Here is a 19268-nt window from a genome sequence, read left to right as displayed (position 1 = left end):
TTCCTTCCTTCCTTCCCTCCCTTTCTCCCTTCCTTCCCTTCCTTCCTTCCCTTCCTTCCCTTCCCTTCCTTCCTTCCTTCCCTCCCTTTCTCCCTTCCTTCCCTTCCTTCCTTCCCTTCCTTCCTTCCCTTCCTCCCTTCCTTCCTTCCTTCCTTCCCTTCCTTCCTCCCTTCCTTCCTTCCCTTCCTTCCTTCCCTTCCTCCCTTCCTCCCTTCCTTCCCTTCCTTCCCTTCCTTCCTTCCCTTCCTTCCTTCCCTTCCTTCCTTCCCTCCCTTCCTTCCCTTCCTTCCTTCCTTCCCTTCCTTCCTTCCTTCCCTCCCTTCCTTCCTTCCCTTCCTTCCCTTCCCTTCCTTCCTTCCTTCCTTCCCTCCCTTCCTTCCTTCCTTCCCTTCCCTTCCTTCTTCCACCCTCCCTCCCTTCCTTCCTTTCGACAGAGTCTTGCTCTGTCACCCAGGCTGGAGTGCAGTGATGGGATCTCGGCTCACTGCAACCTCTGCCTCCCAGGTTCAAGCGATTCTCCTGCCTCAGCCTCCCGAGTAGCTGGGATTACAGGCGTATGCCACCACATCCAGATAATTTTTGTGTTTTCAGTAGAGAGGGTTTCACTATGTTGGCCAGGCTGGTCTCGAACTCCCGGCCTCAAGTAATCCACCCGCCTCAGCCTCCCAAAGTGTTGGGATATAGGCATGAGCCACCGTGCCTGGCCAAGGGCCAGTGTTTCTTAAGCCTGTTAGTCCAAAGTCCTTAGTGAGAGATGAGCTTTACATGGCATGATTCAGGCTACAGTGACAGAGGTACGCACAGAACTGAAACAAAAATTTCACAAAACCTCGTCGCCCTTGCTAAGTGAGATCTGCTCTGATAATTTCTGTTCAATCATATTCTACTCCGTTCTACACAAGTCTACTTGATTCTTTTCCTCTCCACCCAATTCTGTATCCCTTCTATTCTCTTGTTTTCTGCCCCGAATCCTAGCATCTTTCACAGGTATCATTCATATTTCTCAATTGACGCCAATCAAATCCTACTTGACCCCAACCCCCAACACCTAAGGTAGGCAAACTTTTTCTTCAAGGGCCAGCCAGGAAATATTTGAGATTTTACAGGCCACCCTGGCTGTTTTTTATTTATTATTAATTTTTATTTTTATTTATTTATTTTTTTGAGACAGAGTCTCGCTCTGTCACCCAGGCTAGAGTGCAGTGGTGCGATCTTGGCTCACTGCAACTTTCACCTTCCGGGTTCAAGCGATTCACCTGCCTCAGCCTCCTGAGTAGCTGGGATTACAGGTGCCCACCACCACATTCAGCTAATTTTTGTATTTTTAGTAGTGACAGGGTTTCATCATATTGGCCAGGCTGGGCTCGAACCCCTGACCTGAAGTGATCCACCCGCCTCAGCCTCCCAAACTGCTGGGATTACAGGCGTACGCCTCCATGCCTGGCCAGTTTTTAATTTTTATTTATTTTTTTGAGACAGGGTCTCACTCTTGTCACCCAAGCTGTAGTGCAGTGATGTGATCATGGCTTACTGTGGCCTCATACTCCTGGGCTTAAGCAATCCTTCCTCCCAAGTAGCTGGGACTACAGGTGTGCACCACTACACCCAGTTAATTTTTTATTTTTATTTTTGTAGAGATGAGGGTCTCACTTGTTGCCCAGGCTGGTCTCGAACTCTTGGGCTCAAGTGATGCTCCTGCCTTGGCCTCCCGAAGTGCTGGGATTACAGGTGTGGGCCACTAACCTCAGCTTCTGGCTGTTTACCTACTCCACTCAGCTGTTGTAGCTCGGATGCAGCTGCAGACACCATGCTAACGAGAGGGCTTTTGCAAAAACAGCCATCTGGCCCACAGGCCGCAGTGCAGCAACTCTTGTCGCAGACTGTGAGCTCCATGGTGGCAGGACCTTGTCTCTTTTTAATCACCATTCACCCCAGCCTCTATAAAAGTTCTGGGCACATAGTAGGTGCTCAGTTAACACTGGCCAAGGGAATGCAGGCTGATCTCTCAGACATCGTATTCAGAATTACATTACTGCCCCCAAAACCTCCATCCTTCTCATTCCTTTCCAATTTCCCCCCGGGGGAACACCTAGTCCCTGAGCTCCATGGTGCATGGCAACCTGGCTTTGCACCCTCTGCTTTGGGTAGGCATGTGATGCCAGCCTGGCTCATCTGATCCCTACTAACTGGCTCTGGGATGGTCACATGACTCCAGCTGGGCCAATGAGCATGAAACCTGGGAATCTGGCTGGAGCTCTATGATAAGAGAGACCAGGCTGGCCAAGGTGGTTAGCGGCAAGACTCCATCTGCTGGTGGCCCCTGTGTGGAAAGCCTCTGTTGGTGATCATCACGGAGGAAAGCCAAGCGGGAGACGCAGAACACTGCATACTGACGTCACTGTTTGGACCCTTGTGCAGTAAAGGGTTAACTCAGCAGGCCTGGGTTGTCCAAACCCCGCACATTCCTAAGAAAGGTCTGGCCCTTGATGGGCTCCTGGGAGGTTACCTCTAAGTCCTTGGAATGTCCCATCTGATAAGAGTGTCTTGGTTTACCTGGGGCCTTGGGCCACCCTGGATAGTCTATGCTAACGATGGGATCTGTGGTGGGGGCCTTGGGCCACATGGCATCAGTTTGACTCTGGAGGGGCTGGAGACTGAGTAACTGAGGTCACCATGTGTGTGACCTTGTCCATGCCTGTGTGACCAGCCCCAGGAAAAACGCTGGACATCAAGGCTCAGGTGAGCTTCCCTGGTTGGCAGTATTCCGTGCATATTATCATACTTCATTGCTGGGAAAAGCTAAGTGTTGTCCCCACACAACTTCACTGGGAGAGAGCAACTGTAGGCTCATGCTTGGTCTCTCTGAGACACTTATGCACTTTTTTTTTTTAAACCTTTGCTCTTTTCTTCTCTTTCTTTGTTTGTTTCTTTCTTTCTTTCTTTTTTTTTTTTTGAGACAGAGTCTTGCTCTATTGCCCAGGCTACACGTAGTGGCACAATCTTGGCTCACTGCAACCTCCACCTCCTAGGTTTGAGTGATTCTCCTGCCTCAGCCTCCCAAGTAGCTGGGACTACAGGCACCTGCCACCATACCCAGCTAATTTTTGTATCTTTAGTAGAGACAGGATTTCACCATATTGGCCAGGCTGGTCTCGAACTCCTGACCTCAAGTGATCCACCCACCTCGGCCTCTCAAACTGCTGGGATTACAGGTGTGAGCCACCGCACCCGGCACCTTTGCTGTTTTCAATCTGTATCTTTGTATTGTGATAAACTGTAGCTGTTAGTACAGCAGCTTTTCTAAGTTCTGTGAGTCCTTCCAGCAAATCCTTGAACGGAAGTCTTGGGGACCCCTGGATCCAGGTGCAGCCCACATTGTCTTGAATCTTTGATCCATGTTGGTTCGAGTCAGATTTTTCTTGTTGCTTGCTAACTAAAGAATCCTAGCTAGCAAAGGCTGGGCCGACTGGCCCCATTTTACTGATGCAGAAAACTGAGGCCCACATGGAGGAAGTCACTTGTCAAGCAGACCAAGCCCCAAGGCCTCTCCCTGCTGGGGCCACCTCCCCAGGCTGCCCTCACCTTGGTAAACAGCCGCCACCACTGCCAGTGTCTCAGCTTGAGGTAGGCCGCACAGTTCCGCTGCATCACCCTTAGGGCACTCTGCTGCTGCTGGCGCTTCTGGAAGGCCCTGGGTGGGGAAACAGGTGAGGGGCAGAGTGGGAGCCTCCAGGCGCCATCCCCTTAGCAAGAGAGCCAAGCTCCTTTCTTTTTTATTTTCTTTGTTTGTTTGTTTGTTTTGAGACAGAGTCTTGCTCTGTTGCCTAGGCTGGAGTGCAATGGCATGATCGGGCTCACTGCAACCTCCACCTCCCAGGTTCAAGCAATTCTCCTGCCTCAGCCTCCCAAATAGCTAGGATTACAGGTGCGTGCCACAACACTCGGCTAATGTTTGTATTTTTAGTAGAGATGGGGTTTCGCCATGTCGGCCAGGCTGCTCTCCAACTCCCCACCTCAAGTCATCTACTCACCTCGGCCTCCCAAAGTGCTGGGATTACAGGCGTGGGCCACCATGCCTGACCAAGCCAAGCTCCTTTCACTTAGTCAGCCATCATAAAATGCCTACTGTGTGCAGGCACTCTTATTACTTTGAGATCTCACTGTGTTCTGGCCATTCGCCCCCTGCCCCCGACTCTCTCTGCCCAGTCCCAAAGCCCCAGCCGCAGTTCAGGCCCCACCCTCCCTTGCCTGGACCCTCTGCCTGGCCTCCTTCTCCAGCCTCTCCTATCATCCCATCCTGACACACCTCCAGAGAGTCTTTCTACACCCAGAGCTGACCCACCTCTCCCCTGCTCACAGCCCTCCATGGCTCCCTAGCTCCTCTGGACAAGGCCCCACTCAGCCTGGTGTTTGGGCCGTCCTTTCCTGCCACTTTATTCTTTGAGCTTTTTTTTTTTTTTTTTTTTTTGATACAGAGTCTCACTCTGCCACCCAGGCTGGAGTGCAGTGACACGATCTTGGCTCACTGCAATCTCTGCTTCCCGAGTTCAAGCCATTCTCCTGCCTCGGCCTCCTGAGTAGCCAGGATTACGGCTAATTTTTGTATTTTTAGTAGAGATGGGGTTTCACCATGTTGGCCAGGCTTGTCTTGAACTCCTGACCTCAGGTGATCCACCCGCCTTGGCCTCCCAAAGTGCTGGGATTACAGGTGTGAGCCACCGCGCCCGGCCTCTCTAAGCCACTTCTAAGGAGGAAGGAGACTCTTCCGCAAACTCCCTGTATTCCTGAAGTGTGCCAGGATCTTGCATCGTTGGGCCTTTGCACAAGCTCCCTCCTGCCCTGAGCACCTCTCCCATTTTCCTTCATCCACCTGCTTGTCCGGTGTGGCCTGGGGGAGTCATGGCCTGCAGCAGGGCCTCCTCGCTGCACCTCTATGGCCCCCATCAAAGCAGGTCTCTCACCTCCAGACTGGAGCCCCTCGAGGGACTGGCCAGGGAGAGCGGACAGCTTGACCTGGGTTGCCCCAGGCTTTCTCTGTTTTAGCACTGGAAGTCCTGCACCCTGGGAAACCCAGGCCCCGGCCCACTAGGACAGCTGGTCACCCTGTGGCTAAGTCCAGCCTCTGTGTTGCCAGTCTTACTCTGAACAGGGCCTGCCCACAGGGCCCCTCAGGGACTGCAGAACCAAGAAGCCTGGACACCCAGTGGCTCCATCCACCTGCTCCTCAGCCTTGCACCCATTCTGGAGGCCCTGACACCTGCAGCCATCTGGTCAACCCCTCCCTGACCCAGCCTCGGCCAACAGGACCCCGGGAGACAGCGTGGCTGCCCACCTGCGAGCCAGGTATCCCCGGGCAGCTGCCTGGAAGGAGACGATGATGTCGGTGACCTTCAGGTCTCGCTCCTCTTCCAGCTGGGCCAGGACCCCAGCCCGGAAGAAGATCTTGCTCTGTCCCACGCGGTAGAGGTTGGGGTCCAGTTCCAGTGCCTGGATCTGTGAGGGGTGGGAGAGGGGTGATGACAGAGAGGGGGTGATGGGGGAGTGGGGGTGGTGAGGAGGGGGAGTAATGGGGGAGGGGGTGGCGAGGAGGGGGATAGGAAAGGGGTGGTGATTGGGAAGAGGGGGTAATGGGGGAGGGGGTGATGGGGGAGGCAGGTGATGGGGGAGAAGTGATGGGGAGGGGGTGATGAGGAGAGTGATAGGGGAGGGGGTGATGTGAAGAGTGATAGGGGAGGGGAGTTATAGGAAGGGGGTGATGGGGCAGGGGGATGATGAGGGGGGTGGTGAGGAGGGGCAGTGATAGGGAAGGGGTGATGATTGGGGAGAGGGGGTGATGGGGGAGAGGTGATGAGGAGAGTGACGGGGAGAAGAGTTATAGGGAGGGGGTGATGGGGGAGGGGTGATGGGGGAGGGGGTGATGGGGTGACGGGGAGGGGGGTGATGGGGATGATGAGGAAGTGGGGGTTGGGGGGTGATAGGGAGAGGTAATGAGGAAGGTCAATGAAGGGGAGATCCCAGCCCCACTCTCCCACCACCTGGGCCCCTGCACACAAGCACATGCACACACACATGCACGCACACATGCACACACACATGCACGCACACACACACACGCACGCCAGGCTCTGCCCCACTCACCATCTTTTCACAGGCCTGCTTCCCATCCATGAAGCCCTTGGGGATGGCATTGGGTGTCAGGATCTCGTACCTGCAATGAGCAGGGAGGGGTGGGGAGGAGAGAGTTACAGCAAGCGCTCACCTAGTGCCTGCTGCGGGCCAGGCACTGGGCTCAGAGTGACACACAGCAGGAACAACAGTGACAATAACAAGGACAGTCACAAAACTCACATCTGAGCATTCACGCCACCACCAAGGACAGCAACATCGACAATGATTGACTGCTTCAGTTTTTTGTTTTGTTTGTTTTTTGAGACGGAGTCTCGCTCTGTCGCCCAGGCTGGAGTGCAGTGGTGAGATCTTGCCTCACTGCGACCTCCACCTCCCAGGTTCAAGCGATTCTCTTGCCTCAGCCTACCAGGTAGCTGGGATTCAGGCATATGCCACCATGCCCAACTAATTTTTGTATTTTTAGTAGAGATGGGGTTTCACCATGATGGCCAGGCTGTCTCGAACTCCTGACCTGAAGTGATCCACCCGCCTTGGCCTCCCAAAGTGCTGGAGTTACAGGCATGAGCCACCGTGCCCAGCCAGTATTGGCCAGTATTTTGGATGTATTGGCTTTAGTAAAATATCTTGTTAAAATTAATTTCATTTTTTTCACTTGTAGAAGTGTAGCTATTAGAAAATTTTCAACTGTGTACAAGGCTTCCCATCCTACTTCTAAGGGACAGTGCTGCTCTACACAGCTTGTGTGAAGCATCATTTTTGTTATATTTGCTGTATTACTTGCTCATTAGGCCTCGGTATTTTCTGTTCTGTCCTACTCTACTTGTTTATTTACTTATTTATTTTTTTGAGACAGAGTTTTGCTCTTGTTGCCCAGGCTGGAGTGCAATGGCGCCATCTCGGCTCACTGCAACCTCCACCTCCCGGGTTCAAGCAATTCCCCTGCCTCAGCCTCCTGAGTAGCTGGGATTATAGGCATGCGCCACCACACCCGGCTAATTTTGTATTTTTAGTAGAGACGGGGTTTCTCCATGTTGGTCAGGCTGGTCTCGAACTTCCGACCTCAAGTGATCCGCCCACCTCGGCCTCCCAAAGTGCTGGGACTACAGGAATGAGCCATCGCGCCCGGCCTTCTACTTCATTTTTAAAGACGTGCAGATTTGTAACACCATGCAGTGATTTCAAGTTCATAGTTTGGGGACCACTGCCCTAAACAGCAGCAGCAATGTACCCCAGATCCCCACAGACTCTGTGCTTTCTTTCAGGAGTGCATCAAGTGGGCTATTGTTCTCCCATACACAGACGAGTAAACTGAGGCTCAGCAAAGTGAGTAATCTGCCTCAACTTCCCCAGCTCAGAAGGAACAAGAGTGGGTGGAGACCTGAATGCAGGTGCGTCGGCTTCCAGACCCGGGTCCCACCCAGCCCCTCCGCCGTGCCTGGGCCCTCACTCTAGCTCACCGCTGCCGGAACTCCTGGAACAGGATGCGGTTGGGGAAGCCCTGGCGACAGATGCGGATGCCCTCCAGGACGCCGTTGCAGCGAAGCTGGTCCAGCACCAGCCGCGGCTCCAGCTTCCCGGCCTGGGGAGAGCGGACGGACACGCGGGGGTCAGCGGCGGCCACACGGGGGCGCCAAACGGTCAAGCTTGGCAATTTCCTGTTTCCACATGTAATTTACTGAGCACCTACTAGGTGCCTAGGAACAGTTCCAGGCCCTGGGAAGACAGCAATGCTCAAGCCAGGGGGAAATGCCTGCCCTGGAGAACTGACAATTCAGTAGGAGAAACTAGAAATACCCTAGGTGAAGCAGTCACTAATAAAGAAGAAATACTAAGTGCTAAGGAGAAAAGATCTGCATGGAGGGAGGTAGGCAGGGCTGAATTTGCACGCGGAAGAGTCGCCAAAAGGCCTCCTGGGAAGCTGATGTCTGTCCGAAGCTGGTAAATCATGTTTTTTTGTTTGTTTGTTTTTTGTTGTTGTTGTTTTTTTTTTTTTTTTTTGAGACACAGTCTTGCTCTATTGCCCAGGCTGGAGTGCAATGGCGTGATCTCAGCTCACTGCAACCTCCGCCTCCCAGGTTCAAGAGCTACTCCTGCCTCAGCCTCCTGAGTAGCTGGGATTATAGGCGCACACCACTATGCCCAGCTAATTTTTGTATTTTGAGTAGAGACGGGGTTTCGCCATTGCCCAGACTGGTCTTGAACTCCTGGGCTCAAGCAGTCCTCCCACCTCAGCCTCCCAAAGTGCTGGGATTACAGGCATGAGCCACTGTGCCAGGCCGCCTTTTCTCTTTTCGACAGTAATACACAAATGGCAAAAATTTAAACAGTACAAAAATTCAAATGGCACACGCTGTCATTAAATATGCCACCAAGAAAGGAAAACTCCTGGCAATTACACCCCGACAGGCCGTTGACTGTAAGCTACATCTCGACTTCAGAGACACTAGTGGGGAGGAATACATGTCTTAGATTTGATAAAATACGGGATCTCAGGCCGGGCGTGGTGGCTCACGCCTGTAATCCCAGCACTTTGGGAGGCCAAGGCGGGTGAATCGCTTGAGCTCAGGAGTTCGAGAGCAGCCTGGGCAACATGGCAAACATGTTGTTTTCCATTCCCATTGACCCTTCTCTGTAGGGCCAATTCTCTGATTTTCTCAACATGAAAATCAGTGGCCAGTGAGGCTGGCCATGGTCTTGTCACACCCATGCAACAAGCCCAGCCCTGATGGCCTTCTTCTATCCCTTGTACCTCGCGTGCTCCAACCTACCATTGGGCCTTTGTACAAACTGTTCTCTGCCTGGAATACCACGTATCCTTCAGGGCTCAGTCATCACCTCCCCCGGGGAACCTTCCCTAACTTCGCTGACCAGATCAAGCCCTGTGTGATACTCCCCACCCCTAGAGATCTAACTGGACATTCATTTTGGATGGTTAGATGAACATCTATGCTCCCCATCAGACTGTGAGCTCCCTGAGAACAGGAGTTGGCTGTGCTTTTCTCTCCAATGCCTCCCCAGTACCTGTTCCCAGCACAGTAGATGCTCAATACATTGAAGTCATATGAATGCATGAATTTTCCCAACCGGACCCTGAGCCTAGGAATAGAAGCAATTTGCTCAAAGCCACACAGCCAATTTGAGGGTCCTCGAATCAGATGTGGCTCCAGCCAAGTCCAGAGGCCAAACCTTAACCCACAGCCACAGCCATCCCTTCCTCCCCAGGCTGAGTCACTCACCCTCTTCTCGTGGTTGGGGACAATGCAGCGGACAAAACTGGGGTTGGTGTTGCTGAGTGTGGCCATGAGGCGGCTCAGGGACTCCTTGTAGAGCTGTCCCACTGTCCGGAACATACCCCGACGGGGGCGGCCACCTGGTGGGCCATCGCCCAGGCTGCTCACCTGTTCCAGCCCCACGATGCCCTCCACTGTCAGGTGGAGATGCAGAGAGAGAGAAGGAGGTCAGGGGTCAGTTTTAGGGACCTGGGCCAAAGGTCAAGGGTCTTGTCATTTATCACAACTGGCACTTTACATATGAAGGACCTCACACAGCCTGTAAGGTAGATATTATCAGCTCCACTGGACAGATGGACATACTGACGCTCTGAAGGGTGGGAGAATGTGCTTAAGGTCACACAGCTTAGAAACTGAAGATCCAAGATTAGAACTCAGACAGTAGGAGTCCTCTCAAACTCTGGTCTTTGGCCCTTCTTCTCTTCAAGGACATGATCTCTGTTTTCCTTATCAATAAATGATGACAATAACAGCAAATGCTTACCTAGCATAGATACTCTGGCAGGCATTGCTTAAAGCAATTTACATCAATGGCTTTATAAGCCTGTAAGAATCATTCCTATTTTATAGATTTGGAAACTGAGGCACAGAGAGAGAAAACAGTGATAACATAACCACTGCAGTTGCATTTTAGGAATCTGAAACATATTAAAAGATGTAATACATTCTTGCATTATATGCAATATTTGAAATAGGGCAAACTGTCTCTATGTTAACCGTTTTTCCAGAAGGGCCTGATTTCATAGAGGTTCTATTTTCTTGGCAGGGTGTGGTGGCTTATGCCTGGAATCCCAGCACTTTGGGAGGCCAAGGCGGGTGGATTACCTGAGGTCAGGAGGTCAAGGCCAGCCTGGCCAACATGGTGAAACCCCATCTCTACTAAAAATACAAAAAAATTAGCCAGGTGTGGTGGTGCATGCCTGTAAGCCGAGCTACTTGGGAGGCTGAGGCAGGAGAATCACTTGAACCTGGGAGGCAGAGGTTGCCATGAGCCAAGATCGCACCACTACACTCCAGCCTGGGCAACAGAGCGAGACTCCATCTCAAAAAAAAGATTCTATTTTCTCTATCGCCACTTGCTGGTGCTGCTTTGGATAGTGAAAAATATCCATTCCTTCCATCCGTACTGTCTCAAATTCTGTTTTGTTTTCTGAGACACAGTCTCACTGTCACCCAGGCTGGAGTACAGTGGAGTGATCACAGCTCACTGCAGCCTCAACCTCCTAGGCTCAAGTGATCTTCCTACCTCAGCCTCCCAAGTAGTTGGGACTACAGGCGCACACCACTATGCCCACTAATTTTTAAATTTATTTTGTAGAGGTGGGGTCTTCCTGTGTTGCTCAGGCTAATCTCAAACTCTTGGCCTCAAGTGATCCTCTCACCTCGGCCTCCCAAAGCACTGGGATCATAGGGGTGACCCAATGCACCTGGCCCCAAATTCTATGTGTTGAATCATGCCAGGTTCCTCAGGAACCCACAGCTAGGGCAGAATCTGATGTCCTGCAAAACTCATCCCATTCAAGGGCCATCAGCCGTCAACTAGATAATCTGTGCTTAGGGCAGGGCCAGGTCATGGCAGGGGCTCAAATATGTTTTCTTCCCCAGGTTCAACTGTCTCCCCTACCCCATACTCCCTGTCATTTTTGAAATGATAATTATCATTTATGAAGTCCTCATAGCACAGATAAGAACTAAAGTTCTGGAATCTGATGTCCTGGGTTCAAATCCCAGCTCTGCCACTTACCGGCTGTGTGACCTCAGCAAGTTACTTAACCTCTCTGTGCTTTAGTTTCCTCATTTGTGTAATGGGGTAATAGTACTAACACCAGCCTCATGAGGTGTTAGTACTGTTACCCCATTATACAAATGAGGTGTTGATAATTCTAAAGGGGTTTCACATGGTGAACGGCACATAGTAAGTGCTCAAGAAACGCCAGCTGGTACTATCACACTTGTTTGTACTTTTATATGCAGTTTAGTTAGAAGAAGGGGTTCTGCTGCTACAGAGTCTGGAAACTTCCAAGGGAGCCAACAAGGAGGGAGAGGAAGAGTGAGAGACCTCCACAGTGAGAGGAGAGGGGACAGATGTTCAAAACCAGGTCCCCAGCCCAACAGGTCCACCCTCCTCCTCCAGCAAGCCTCACCCATCGATGCACAGAGACACCCACCCCCTGGCGGAGAAATAGCAGAGCTGCACCTCTCTGCAGATCCTGGGGGCGACGGTGGGAAGGAGCCAAGGAAAGAGAACTGCTGGAAGCCCCCATGTTCTGGGGAGTGAGGACAGATGTGTGGGTGGATGGAGGGGAGATGGCAGAGAGATGGCGGGGAGACATGCATGAAAAGAGGGGAAGGAGAGGAGGTGGCAGGAAGAAAAAGAGGAGAGGGTTATTAGTCCACAGTACAGAGCAAAGCAAGAGGGAAAACCAGAATGTTGGCAATAAACTTTTGAACTCATGTTCATCTTTGTATCCACACACTGTTGGCCAAAAGGACAAATGTCCTCTGTAAGAATTCAGTGCAAAGAATAAAAAATCTCTCCCTCTAGAGGTTGTATCTGTTTTAATAGGTTGCCCTTTTTGCTCTGGCTGCCAGGAAGCTCAAGAATGAACTTGATGCTCCCAGGCCACTTGTTGTTTCTGCCTTTCCTTTCAGAGGAGAGCTAATCTCATTTCCCTTTTTCCCTGGGCTGTCAGGATGCTGGGCATCCAATTCTGGGCTCAAAGCAGCTCTAGTAGAGATTGGGCAAAAATGGCCCTGATTCCCCACTTTCCCCTGTATTGACACCCTTTGCCTGTGTCTTGCAGCTCCTTGAATCTGGGAAGACCTTGTGACTAGCTTTGTTTAGGAGGATTATGGAGGAAGTGACATTATGGCAGCTTCCCAAGCTACTCAGGAGGCTGAGCCAAGAGGTTTTGCAGCTTCCACTTTTTCTCTTGGAACCCTCTGAGAGTCAGGCACACACAGAGTGTGACAAATGAGGGCTCACTGTGGAGAATCATGTGTTTATGAAGACAGCACAAATATTTTAAAAGGGCAGCAGATTTTCAGCCGGGAGATGATTCTCATAGCATAATCTGGTTCTGCTCCTGAACATCAAACCCTGCTTTCCAATCTCCTTGTGTAAATACTATATGAGACATAAAAATAAAATCTATCTTTCTAGGATGAGCTCACAAGATCAAGACCCTCCATGCTGTTTTGCTCTGTGAGTGTGTTTTGGGAACCACTCACCACTCACCTTGCTCATTTTCTTTTCTTTTCTTTTTTTTTTTTTTTTGAGATGGAGTTTCGCTCTTGTTGCCCAGGCTGGAGTGCAATGGCACAATCTCGGCTCACCACAACCTCCGCCTCCCAGGTTCAAGCGATTCTCCTGCCTCAGCCCCTGGAGTAGCTGGGATTACAGGCATGCGCCACCATGCCCAGCTAATTTTGTATTTTTAGTAGAGATGAGGTTTCTCCATGTTAGTCAGGCTGGTCTCGAACTCCCGACCTCAGGTGATCTGCCCACCTTGGCCTCCCAAAGTGCTGGGATTACAGGCGTGAGCCACCACGCCCGGCCGCTCATTTTGTTTTCTTGCCAAATTGCATGGACTGGTATTTCTACAGCTACCTTTTCATGTCAATAAAAGATTAAGGCAAACTGACAAATGCCAGAAACTTGGAACCTGGAAAAAACAGGATGCCAGTTCTGCCAGCTTTCTAAAACCATTTCTCAAACCTCCTCTAAGGATGGGGGGGGCAGGGGCAGTGGCAGAAAAGGCTTGGAAAAGGTCAGAGTCCTACCACAGGGCATTTGGCATCTCTGCCTATGACCCCTAGAAGTGTCAATCCAAAAAGACAGTCAAACTCATGGGGGCCTTTTTAGGGGCAGGAAAGCCCTCCAAAACTGTATCTCAGCCTGTTTTTTCTTTCTTCTTCCCTGGGGGCTTGAAGGGAACTTTGTAAGAAAACAAAGAAAGCAAAGCCTAAAAGCTGACTGACCTGCAAAATATCATCATTCTGTGTTTTCTTGTTGTTATAAATTATTTCTCAGTAGAATTTTTTTTTTTTAAGACACAATGTCACGCTCTTGGCTCACTGCAAACTCCACCTCCCAGATTCAAGCAATTCTCCTGCCTCAGCCTCCCTAGTAGCTGAGGCTACAGGCATGCACCAGGACACCTGGCTAATTGTTGTACTTTTAGTAGAGACAGGGTTTCACCATGTTGGCCAGGCTGGTCTTGAACTCCTGACCTCAAGTGATCTTCCCACCTTGGCCTTCCAAAGTGCTGGGATTACAGGCATGAGCCACCACGCCCGGCCAAATCTCTTAATTGTTTAGGGAACACAGGCCATCTATAAATAATAAGTTTACCTCTTCCTTTTTGATATTCATACTTTTTCTGATCTGATTGCATAGGCTAGTATTGCTAAAAAACGATGTTTAACAGTAGTGTTAGTGGGTATCTTTGTCTCGTTTCTGATTAAGGGGGAGTGTTTTATCCTTGAGAAGGATGCTGGCTTATCAATCAAATCAATCAGTCAATCACTTAATCTATGGATCCATACATCACTGATTTGAAATACTATTTGTGACACTGGCTATTCTGGGTCTGAGCAGAAAACTCAGGTTCAGATCTCCACCTCTGAAACAAAGGTGCTCACACTGTGGATTTGGAGAATGTCCGCACAGACCCCTAGAGCCGGGGTGGGGGAGGCGGGTCCTCACCGTCTTTCCAGATCTCTGCCGTCAGCCGGTCAGTGCTCTGGTGGAGCAAGGCTGCGACACTGTCATTCAGAGGGTCCATGTTTTTCATCAGCCACTCGTTGGCCTTGTAGTCGACCTGAATGAAGTCAGGTAGAGGAGGGCGATGACTTGCAGGCTCAGACATTCTCTGGATTTCCTAAGGAGGCTTCCAGAAGCTCTGAGACTCCCAGCTCTGGAGCTCACCATGGACAAGAGAGCACTGGTGCCACCTTGTGTCCATATACTGAGCTGCACCCCACCAGCACGGCCCCCTCTCTCTCCTTCCCGTCTATGCGCCCCGCCACCTCCGTGACCTCCACCACCACCTTCTTCCTATTCATTCCGCTCCAGCCACCCTGGCCTCCGCACTGTTCCTCAAACATGCGAGCGTACGCCACCTCGGGGTTTTACCCCTGCGGTTCCTGCCACCTGGGGTTCTGTCTCTGTGGGTTTCACACCACTGGCTCCTTCTGGGTACTCAGGGCTTTGCTGTGGGGCTCCATAGAATCACGATCTTGGCCACTACAATTCTCTGCATATGTGCCCCCCACCAGACAGCGGCCCCCCGAGGGCAGGGCCCAGGTCTGACTCACGGCCTAGCAGAGGGCTGGGTACAGGGGGAGTTCTGGAGTATGTCTGGGGAAGAAACTGAGGGCTAGACACAGAACACGTGGAATCTCCTGCCTCCCAGCCATTGTCTGTGCTGTTCCCTCTGCCTGGAGAGCCCTTCCCACCCTTCACCCATCCTCTGGGGCTGCCTGGTCCATATCATCAAAACCAGGGATCAGCAAACTATGGCTCACGGGCAAAATCCAGCCTGCCACCTCTTTTTGCAAATACTTTTATTGGAGTAGGGCCGGGCGCAGTGGCTCACGCCTGTAATCCCAGCACTTTGGGAGGCCTATGCAGGTGGATCAACTGAGGTCAGGAGTTTGAGACCAGCCTGGCCAACATGGTGAAACCCTGTCTCTACTAAAAATACAAAAATTAGCCAGGCGTGGTGGCAGGTGCCTGTAATCCCAGCTACTGGGGAGGCTGAGGCAGAAGAATTGCTTGAACCTAGGAGGCGGAGGTTGCAGTGAGCCGAGATCGTGCCACTGCACTCCAGCCTGGGCAACGGAGGGAGGCTCTGTCTCAAAAAAAAAATATATATATATATAATATATAATATATATAATATATATAATATATAATATATATAAAATATATATATTATATATGAATAGAACCTTCATTTATGTCTTCATAGTCAAACTCATGGGGGCCCTTCTGGGGGCAGGAGAGCCCTCGAAACTGTATCTCAGTCTGTTTTTCCTTTCTTTTTCCCTGGGGGCTTGAAGATACTTATGTATTATCTGTGGCTCTTTTTGTGTGACCACAGCAGAATTGTGTAGCTGTGACAGAGACCGTCTGGCCCACAAAGCTGAAACTATTTACTATCGGACCCTTTACAGAAAATGTTTGCCGGCCCTTGACTGAGATTTGAAATTGAGCATATTCTCTTCTGTGAAGCTTTCCCAGGTACTTCTCTTCTGGGCTCTGACACTACCCTCAGCTGTCTCCACTGAAACACCTATTAACCTTGTATCTTGATGGTCTGTATTTGCCTCCCTCCCAGATAGGGATCTTTGTGAGGGCAGAAACCATGTTTGATCTGTGTATCCAGCTTTGCTCAGCACCGAGCTGGGCACACAAATGGCACCCCGCACATATCTGCTGAATAAGTGGATAAAATGCACGTAGATCGCCTCCTGATGAACTCCTACCCATCCCTCAAAACCCACTGCAAATATCACCTCTTTGAGGAAGTTTTTGGTGATCCCATCGGACAGAATCCTGGCTCCTCCCTGGGCTCTCCCAGCCCCTGCTCTGTTTGTCTGGACCTCAGGAGGACCCTGTTTTCCCTCTGCACCCTCCCCGCATCTGTAGCCAGTGGAGATCCCTTGATCCCCACTCCCACATGCCCCAAGGCTGGCCCCAGCCCCTACCTTGCCCGCATAGTGCAGAACACTGAAGTCGGCCTGATCCCGCAGATGCCTCGGCCGCTGGAACTTGGGGTGGCCGCCTTGCTCCTGGGCTACCTTCTCCACAAACGACTTGTCTGTGGCCTTCGGGAACCAGCACTCCTCATCCAGCAGGGCCAGGAGTCCAGGGGGGTTGGCCTGGCCATCGACAGCAGGGGGAGAGTAAGTCAGATCCCCAAATATTGGACACTCAGGTGGCTGCTGATTTTTAGCTCTTATAAGTCACACTTGGACATAAAAACAAACGTGAGAGGCCGGGCGCAGTGACTCATGCCTGTAATCCCAGCACTTTGGGAGGCCGCGGCGGGTGGATCACGAGGTCAGGAGATCGAGACCATCCTGGCTAACACGGTGAAACCCCCAACTCTACTAAAAATACAAAAAATTAGCCGGGCGTGGTGGTGGGCGTCTGTTGTCCCAGCTACTCGGGAGGCTGAGGCAGGAGAATGGCGTGAACCCAGTGGGCGGAGCTTGCAGTAAGCAGAGATCGTGCCACTGCACTCCAGCCTGGGCGACAGAGCGAGACTCCATCTCAAGAAAAACAAACAAACAAACAAAAAACAAACGTGAGAACAACAGTTACAGTGAGAGCTCTGATTAACCGATTGATCTGAGCCAGGCCCTGTGGCAGGCACATTCTGGGCCATAATCACCTATGGTCACAAAAGCTCGAGGAAGTAGGTGCTGTCACCTTCCCCTCAGAACCCATGCGGCATCCTGAGGCCCAGCAGAGGAGGAGCTAGACCCTGGTCACACAGATGCTGGGAGAGACAGATCTGAACCCTGAGTGTGGGCTGGGAGGGGCCTGGGGCTCACCGGCCGCTCAATGAGGTCGATGCAGGGCTGCAGGTCGAGGCCAAAGTCGAGGAAGGTCCAGGGGATGCCCTCACGCTGGTACTCCTCCTGCTCCAGCACGAACATGGTATGGTTGAAGAGCTGCTGCAGCTTCTCGTTGGTGTAGTTGATGCACAGCTGCTCGAAGGAGTTCAGCTGCAGGGACGCAGGACACGTGAGCCGGGAGGATGAAGAGGGACGGAGACCCAGAGACAGGGGACAGAGACCCAGAGACAGGGGACAGAGATGCAGAGAGAGGGGACAGAGACCCAGAGAGAGAGGGGGACAGAGACCCAGAGAGAGGGGGACAGAGACCCAGAGACAGGGGACAGAGACCCAGAGACAGAGGGACAGAGACTCAGAGACAGGGGACAGAGATGCAGAGAGACAGGACAGAGACCCAGAGAGAGAGGGGTACAGAGACCCAGAGAGAGGGGGACGGAGACCCAGAGAGAGGGGACAGAGACCCAGAGAGAGAAGGGGACAGAGACCCAGAGATAGGGGACAGAGACCCAGAGAGACAGGGGATAGAGACCCAGAGAGAGGGGGACAGAGACCCAGAGACAGAGGGACAGAGACTCAGAGACAGGGGACAGAGGTGCAGAGAGAGAAGACAGAGACCCAGAGAGAGAGGGGTACAGAGACCCAGAGAGAGGGGGACAGAGACCCAGAGAGAGGGGACAGAGACCCAGAGAGAGAAGGGGACAGAGACCCAGAGATAGGGGACAGAGACCCAGAGAGAGGGGGACAGAGACCAGAGAGAAGGGGCATCAGAGACTCAGAGAGGGGGACAGAGACCAGGGAGAAGGGGAGAGACCCAGGGCTTCAGAAAGGACCAGGACCAGAGTGAGGAAGTTGGCATCCCCCTCCCAGCGCAAGGGCACACCTGGAAGATCTCAAAGCCCGCGATGTCCAGGATGCCCAGGAAGGAGGCGCCTTGGCGGGGGCTGCGGTCCAAGGCCCGGTTGAGGCGCAGAACCAGCCAGCGGAAGAGGCGCTCGTAGGTGGCCTTGGCCAGGGCCTCCAGCGCGAAGTCAGCCTGTGGGGCAGGGCTCATGGTAAGGGTGCAGCCTGTACATCAGCAGACTGAAAGACATCGGGGGTGGACCGGGGAAGGGCCCCCAGCTCATCCCCTTTAACGTCGCCTCCCAGCTCCTTGACTATAAATACCATCAAGAACAATGCAATGAACAACAGGCAGACATTCCTGAAGTCCTACTGCGCGCCAGGTACTATGTGACGGGCTCGGGTGTGTTAGCCCTTGAATCCTCCCCTCACTCCTCAAAGCAGTTTCTACCGCACAGCGGTTAAGAGCGTGGATTCTGGAGCTGGACAACTTGGATTTGAATTCCAGCTCTGTCACTTAGGGGGCTGTGTGACCTCAGGCATGTGAATAAACCTCTCTGTGCCTCAGTTTTCTCCTCTGTAAAACGGGAACTAACAACAGTACCCCAGCTGAGATTGAACCCGGGTCAGTGTGGCTCCCAAACTCCTCATCTGCCCCACGGCATCTACTTCATCCAGGTGCCTCACTGCCCAGCCTGGGGCCAGCAGAGGCCTCTGCCCAAAAGCTGGATTCTGAAACCCTCCCTGGCCTGTGGTCACTCTACTCCACCCTCCCTGCCACCACCCTGGTGTGAGCTCCCATGATTGCCAAGACTCTGGCTGCAGCCTCCTTAGGTCTCCCCGCCTCCACCTGCATCCCTCAACCCAATCTCCATGCGGCAGCCAAGGGGATCTTTCTATGAAAGACAAACTGAATCAAGTCACTCCCTGGCTTAAAACCTCACTGGCCTCCTATGTACTTTGAATAAAACTCACCTCCTTACTGTGGCCCCCTAAGACCTTGCATGATCTGCCCCTTGCTGACATTTCTGACTGTGGATTCACCCACCCTCTCTCCCTTGCTCTTCAGCCTCACTGACGTGACCTCCTTTAATTTTCTTTTTTTTTTTTTTTGAGAGAGTCTCGCTCTGTCACCCAGGCTGGAGTGCAGTGGCGTGCTCTCAGCTCACTGCAAACTCTGCCTCCTAGATTCAAGTGATTCTCGTGTCTCAGCCTCCCAAGTAGCTGGGACTACAGGCGTGTGCCATACACCCAGCTAATTTTTGTATTTTAGTAGAGACGGAGTTTCACCATGTTGCCCAGGCTGATCTTGAACTCCTGAGCTCAATCTACCTGCCTCGGCCTCCCAAAGTGCTGGGATTACAGGCATGAGCCATGACGCCTGGCCTCACTGACCTGCTTAATGTTCCCAAGTCCCCA

The 19268-nt window shown here is 52.0% G+C and overlaps 1 protein-coding gene across 6 annotated transcripts in view; it reads right to left on the bottom strand.

Moving 5' to 3' along the window:
* MYH14 (myosin heavy chain 14) overlaps positions 1–19268 on the bottom strand; it is a 109371-nt gene that overhangs the window by 46117 nt on the left and 43986 nt on the right. For 5 of the 6 annotated variants that reach the window (XM_024237970.3, XM_024237972.3, XM_024237971.3 and 2 more), the window contains 9 exons: positions 17890–18042; positions 16986–17159; positions 16134–16307; positions 14128–14242; positions 9366–9553; positions 7587–7708; positions 6139–6208; positions 5333–5493; positions 3583–3691 (listed from right to left, as the gene is read on the bottom strand). In XM_024237970.3, the coding sequence (XP_024093738.2) occupies positions 3583–3691; positions 5333–5493; positions 6139–6208; positions 7587–7708; positions 9366–9553; positions 14128–14242; positions 16134–16307; positions 16986–17159; positions 17890–18042 (1266 nt within the window). Of the gene's footprint in view, positions 1–3582; positions 3692–5332; positions 5494–6138; positions 6209–7586; positions 7709–9365; positions 9554–11587; positions 11687–14127; positions 14243–16133; positions 16308–16985; positions 17160–17889; positions 18043–19268 lie in introns of all 6 variants that reach the window. The other variant, XM_054538931.2, reaches the window with a different exon arrangement.

The sequence above is a fragment of the Pongo abelii genome, chromosome 20 (genome assembly GCF_028885655.2).
Source record: "Pongo abelii isolate AG06213 chromosome 20, NHGRI_mPonAbe1-v2.0_pri, whole genome shotgun sequence".
Lineage (NCBI taxonomy): Eukaryota > Metazoa > Chordata > Mammalia > Primates > Hominidae > Pongo > Pongo abelii.
Note: the sequence above shows the minus strand (reverse complement) of the source record. Positions and strands in the feature narration are given on the sequence as shown.